Source organism: Sinocyclocheilus grahami, unplaced genomic scaffold, assembly GCF_001515645.1.
Source record: "Sinocyclocheilus grahami isolate Dianchi unplaced genomic scaffold, SAMN03320097.WGS_v1.1 scaffold1115.1, whole genome shotgun sequence".
Taxonomy (NCBI): domain Eukaryota; kingdom Metazoa; phylum Chordata; class Actinopteri; order Cypriniformes; family Cyprinidae; genus Sinocyclocheilus; species Sinocyclocheilus grahami.
In genome coordinates, this window is record NW_015506294.1 from 10,810 (window position 1) to 17,273 (window position 6,464).

A 6,464-nucleotide genomic window follows, 5' to 3' on the forward strand; every position below is an offset into this window, starting at 1 on the left:
GCTAACTGGGCCCAATTTGGACATTTTCATTTAGGGGTGTACTCATTTTTGTGGCCAGCGGTCTAGACATTAAAGGCTGTGTGTTGAGTTATTTTGAGGGGACAGCAAATTTACACTGTTATACAAGCTGTACACTCACTACTTTACATTGTAGCAAAGTGTCATTTCTTCAGTGTTGTCACATGAAAAGATATAATAAAAAATATTTACAAATGTGAGGGATGTACTCACCTCTGTGAGATACTGTATATATATATAAATATATATATATGACCTTATTATATATATTATCTTAAGGTCAAAGTCTTCAGTAATGAAATGCACCGTAACACTGTTACTCCGCGTGTAGTGTGCCAGGGTTGCCCAGTTTTCACAACAAAACCCACCCAATTGCTGCTCAAAACTAGTCCAATCGCGTTTCGTGGGGGGTCCACCAATAAAAATTGCATAATTATGCTATCTCTCGCCATACTTTGATGTCATACACCAATCGATCTTCAAGTCGAACACACCTCTTTACTCTTGCATGTCACGTGACTGAGTGTGATCACACGGTTTCAATCTGCGGTTGAAAATTAAAATTTTTTCATATCGCGATATTATCGCAAATGCAATTAATCGTTCAGCCCTACATTAAAGGTTTAGTTCACCCAAAAATTTTAATTAGCCTGTGTTTTACTCACCCTCAAAGCATCCTAGGTGTATGTGACTTTCTTCTTTCAGACGAATCCAATCGGCGTTATATAAAAAATTGTCCTGGCCCCTCCAAGCCTTTCAATGGGGGTAAGCTGGTGTTTGTTGTCATCAGTTCAGAAGACGTGAAATAAAGTGCACGCATCCGTAATAAAAAGTGCCTCACATGGCTCTGGGGGGTGAATAAAGGCCTTCTGTACCGAAACCATGCATTTTTGTAAGATATATATCCATATTTCAAACGTAATAAACACTTTTTTCTCACTTCCGCTGACTGTGGTACGTGGAAGACGTTCAGTCGGATGACATAAGATGTGTCGTGCACGCGCCTCTGAGAAATGCAGGAGCAAAGGAAGCAAAGTTTCCTTACTTTAGCAAAGAAAAACCAGTCTCCTCTTGGCTTATATCGAAATCCTCCAACATTTTTCTTTACAAATCCTCGTTTTGTACTTCTAATTTGTGAATGGCATTTTGGTTTGTTCTCTCTCCGCGTTCGTCACTAATCACGCAACGCTGACGTCTTTCGTCATCCGCCGGAACGTCTTCCGCGTATGACAGATACCGGAAGTGAGAGAAAAGTGTTTATTACGTTTGAAATATGGATATTTATCTTACAAAAATGCATGGATTCGCTACAAGAGGCCATTATTCATAAATAAATCATTGTTTGTTCATGTTAGTTCACATTGCATTAACTAATGTTAACAAACAAAACTTGTGATTTTAATAATGCATTAGTAAATGCTGAAATTAACATTAAGATTAATAATGCTGTAGAAGTATTGTTCATTTTTAGTTCATTTTAACAAACGTAGTTAACTAATGTTAACTAATAACTTATTGTAAAGTGTTACCCAAAAAATCTAATAATTATGACTATCACATAATAATGAGAAACTTTATCATAATGACCAAGTTTATCATTAAGAGTGTTTATTATTATCAGAAAGTTTCTCATTATCATGAGATGTTAAATCATTATGTGAAAGTTTATTATATGATTTTAAGTTTCTACTGTATGTAAAAGTTTATTATTGTGAAACATTAAACCATCATTGCATACAAGTTTCTTATTATTGTGAGATGTTAAGTCATTTTTTATGTGAACGTTTCTCTTCATTGTGATAAGTCATTATTATATGAAAGTTTCTCATTGTGACTTTAACTCAACTAAGGAAGAAACAGGCTTTTGAATCAGGCTTTTTGTTAAATGTTGCTATTTATTTATTTAAATGACATAAAAATGAATCAGTTAGCCAGTGGCCTCTAAAAATGAACTTCATCTATCTTGTTAGGGCTATTTATATGCTATACAGAAAACGACAACAAAAACATACTGATAAATACATTGATGTTTTGCAGCTTTGAGTTTGTCTGTGGGTGTGTTTGGATAGAAGAGCCAAAAAGGATCCTTTGTACCATGCTGTATTTTTGTGTGTGGGCAGCTGAAGCTCTGACCAGGCACGTCATCACACCCGTCCAGCTTTAGGTGCTTGTGAGTTCACAATACAGAATGCTACTGTTCTGTCAGGAACAAAGGGAGGATGTGGCCAGTTCCCTACAGCCGACGGGCACAGACCTCCACCCGGGCCGGACTGATCTGGTGTCAGTGTGCCTCAGCTGCCTCTGGCTGACTCATGGCTGGAGAGAGACGGGACTCGTTTCACAGTAAAACACAGATCTCCTGAGGCTGTGTGTTATTGTAGAATAACAAAGTGTAACTCAGCTGATATGGCTAGGGATTTCTATTGAGAGCTCTGAGACTCTTGTTTGCATCTGTTTATGAGCGTGTTTGGTGGAGGTTATAATTTACACTTATTCCAAAGTGGCCTCATAAATTATTTAGATACTTAAGCCACTCTTTACAATGGCTGAATATCATTAAATTATAAAATATGAGACCAAGAGGTGGTCATAGCAAGACATTTGTATTATAATGATAAACCAATACAGATACACTGTTCAGAAGAGAAAACAAGTATTTGAACACTTTCTTGTTGTCAGATGTTAATGGATCATGTCCATAATGATTCTGTGTGAACTGACTTCATACATTCACTAAGCATTGGGACCTAGATGTACAATGAAGTGAAATTAGTTCGGAAGTAAATATGTATAAACATATGTGTCATTTACATGATGCATATGCACATGCCACATGCTTTGATATTTTGTTTTTAATGTGAAGAAGTTTTATAATATAGTTGTGTACCATATATGTGAAACACTCCTTCAGTTCAAATCATAAGTTGTTTAAATCAGAAAGCAGTTATGTGATTGTTTCATGTTTTGCCATTTTTGATAGTTTCTTTTCTTTCAAATTGTCAATTTTATTGTGAAATTCAAAAAAAATTGTTGTTTTGACAGTCTTTAATGTTGCATGACAGATTGCTGTTATTGAATCTCTTCCTGTTTACTATTAGTTATAGCACACAACAATGATTGAACTTCAGAGGGTATGTCGAAATACAGTATAACTTAAAAATTTTAATTTATCATGTAATCGCTAAATCAGTATTTTTAACTGTGGGAAGACCAATATAACTGTTCAACTTCTTTTTTTAGAATTTTCCATTTTTAAGGTCTCTATCATCTGAATTTCTGAGACTACAGAACTTTATTTTATGCACCTCTATTCGTCATGTAACATGTCGTGATGTGAAAGGTTGCCATTCACTGACAGCTCAAGCAGGTGGTTGTACCTCCTCTCTGTGTGAGGTTATATGGACACAATCTTTCCTTGCCACTTACATGCACTTGCATACACACACATGCTCAGTGGTGAGTGATAAATGTGTGGCCGTCTGTGTGTTAGATGGCATTCAGCAGGGGGTAGGAATCCCATCATGCCTCTGAGTGAAGTGGGCATATATTCCAGTGGCCAAATACTGCTCAGATTCACTCATGCAACCCTTCAGACACACACACACACACACAAAATTCAGCTATTGTATTTTTTTTTCTAGCTGATTCCAATGATTTATGGGAGTACATGTTCTTGAAATTGTGAAGCTCAAACCCATTTACTAATGATGATTCAGCTTTTTCGAGTTGGTCTGTTATTACTGACCCTTAGAACAGAGCGAAAATATGTTTTGGTGAGTTAAGAGTGTACTGTATGTGTGTGTGTGTGTGTGTGTGCATGTGGATGTAATTCACTGGGGTTCAAAGAAACAACAGCACAGCTCAAAGTCTGGTTTAAAGTCAGTTCACTCAGACATCTATCACTTATGTCGTTTCAATCCTGAATAAGCTGAAACACAAATGATTTACTGTAATGCTGAGTTTGTCATGTTTGAAGCTTGAAAGCATTATTTCCCATTTTTTATAATTGCATGAAAAAGAGCAGCATGAACATTCATCAAAAATTCTCCTTTTGGGTTTCACGGGAAGAAAGTCATGAGTTTGACAGAATGACTGACGTAACATATTTTGTTAACCACCATTAATGTACCAAGTAGGATTTGTCACACATTGTTATATGTGTTAGATTAAATCTTTTAAAACATCTAAAGCCAAATTATAAACAGCAATGGCCTTAAAAATGATTATAAGATGCTTCAAAGTCATTTTCACCCCTTCCCAACAGTGCAGTTGATGATGCTTAAAAGAGCGTATTCACAACCATTTGGCATGCATTCATGGGCTTTCACAGGCTCTAAGCAATGTTTCACAACATCCTAAATGAAGCGTGTAATGTCTTCTACTAATAGCAAAGCACCAACCGCTCAGTGAACTTTTATGAAAGATACATGAGTCATTTTAGATTCCTAGTATCGCTTCTTTTACTTTAAACTGAACAAAAAGCCTCAGAATAAGGGTTTTTAAATAGACATCATCCATACAGCTCACCTCTTCTCTCTTATTTTCCATGAAGGAGACTAGCTTAAATTCAAGATTTAAGTTTCATCAATAGTTTAGCTTTTTACCTTTAAACCCCTTTCCCTCTCCAAAGTGTGGGAGAGCTTGACCGAGCTCAGTGCAGTCTGAACTGTGAACAGTTACTCATTTTGACAGGAACGTCCTTGAACAGGACAGCTACAGATACACAAACACTTAAGAGCTTGCATCATTTATTGAATGAATATTCCTTTTCATAAAGTAAATGTTTTGTCATATTTGAGCTTTTTGGGGTTGGTTGTAAAGCATTTTGTTTCGGAATAGGTGAACAGATAAAAGCAGACAGATAAAGCAGCAGGGTTGCAGTGGTTATATGGCATTTCATGATTAATCAAACCCTGAGAATTTTGATTTCGACAACTGAAGCTGGAGGAGTCTATGAACATCCCTGTAGGAAAGAAAAATCACAGATGAGATATGTCCCTCATACAGTAATGATTTGGATTTTTGCTTGAGTCATCCACATTTTTGGACTTCCTCTTTAGAAAAGTATTCTATTAATCTAGATTTTCAGAAGAGATGTCAACAAAGTCTCTCTCTGTGCTCAGATTTGCCAAGATAATGCTAGAAATCGTCTCAGGTTACGTATGTAACCAAGGATTCCTCGAGGGAACGAGACGCTGCATCGGAGGACGATTCGGGAACACCCTTCAGCGTGACCGGCTCTGAACCTCATGTGTAATCAGACCAATAGATGGGCAAGATGTCACGGGCAGGTGACGTAATGACCAGGAAGCTATAAAAGCACGTGCGGTGAGACCAGCGTCAGCTTCCAGGAATGAAGCAAGTGCTGGCAGAGATGCCGAAAGTATGACCCCGAGACGCAGCGTCTCATTCCCTCAAGGAACCATGGTTACATACGTAACCTGAGACGTTCCTCTTCAGGAACTTGAGCTGCGTCGGAGGACGCTTCGGGAACAAGAACGCCCACGCCGCCAGACTTTCAAATCTCGCCTAGTGTGGAAGCGTGCACAGCTAAGGTGCGAGAACAGAGGAGCCAGGAGTGGCTCGCATGTCTAGACCATAGAACCTGACAAAGGTCAGGGGCGTGGACCATCCTGCAGCGTCGCAGATGTCCTGCATTGAGACACCTGCCAAGAAGGCCTTAGAGGCCGCCACACTTCTCGTAGAGTGAGCCTTGACCCCAAGAGGCGAAGGGAGATCAGAGGACTCATAAGAAATATAAATAGCATCTAGTATCCACCGACTGAGGGTCTGTTTTGTAGCAGGAAGACCTCTCTTAGGGGGACCATAGCATACGAGCAGTTGGTCCGCCCTTCTCCACAAGGCAGCTCTGTGGACGTATGCGTCCAGTGCTCGCACTGGACACATACAGTTTAGCTTCTGCTGGTCTGGATCCCCGAAGGGAGGAGGACTGAAGGCCGTGGGGACCCGAGATCGTTCCGGAGGCCTCAGCCTCAGCGCACCGCGGAGGAAACGTGTAACTAGGGGGTGTCTGCCCACTGACTGGCCACCAAGAGGGGCGTGGTAGGCCGCAATAGCCGCCACGTAGACCTTCAGGGTGGAGTGGGTCAACCCTGTGGAGAAACGGGTCTGCAAGAACTCCAGCACTGTACCAACCGGGCAGTTAACTGGGTCAAGTTTCCACTTCAAGGTGTACAGTTTCCTCGTTGAGGGAGCTCTGGATTGGAGGATGGTCTCAACAACCTCGGTTGAGAGACTCCGGTCTATGAGTTGTGCTATGAGTTGTGCCCCCTCAGGGGCCATACCCACAACTTCCACAGCTCCGGTCGGGGGTGGATGATCGTACCCTCCGCCTGTGAGAGGAGATCTCTCCTGATGGGAATCTCCCATGGAGTGCCGTCGAGGAGAGAAATCAGGTCCGAGAACCATACTCGGCCCGGCCAGAA

The 6,464-nt window shown here is 40.2% G+C and overlaps 1 protein-coding gene across 1 annotated transcript in view; it reads left to right on the forward strand.

Annotated features, from left to right (window-relative positions):
- The first annotated feature begins 2,206 nt into the window (after positions 1-2,206).
- LOC107566934 (thrombospondin type-1 domain-containing protein 7A-like) overlaps positions 2,207-6,464 on the forward strand; it is an 83,930-nt gene continuing 79,672 nt past the window's right edge. The window contains exon 1 of the mRNA XM_016252511.1: positions 2,207-2,361. Coding sequence (XP_016107997.1) covers positions 2,207-2,361 — 155 coding nt within the window. The remainder of the gene's footprint in view (positions 2,362-6,464) is intronic.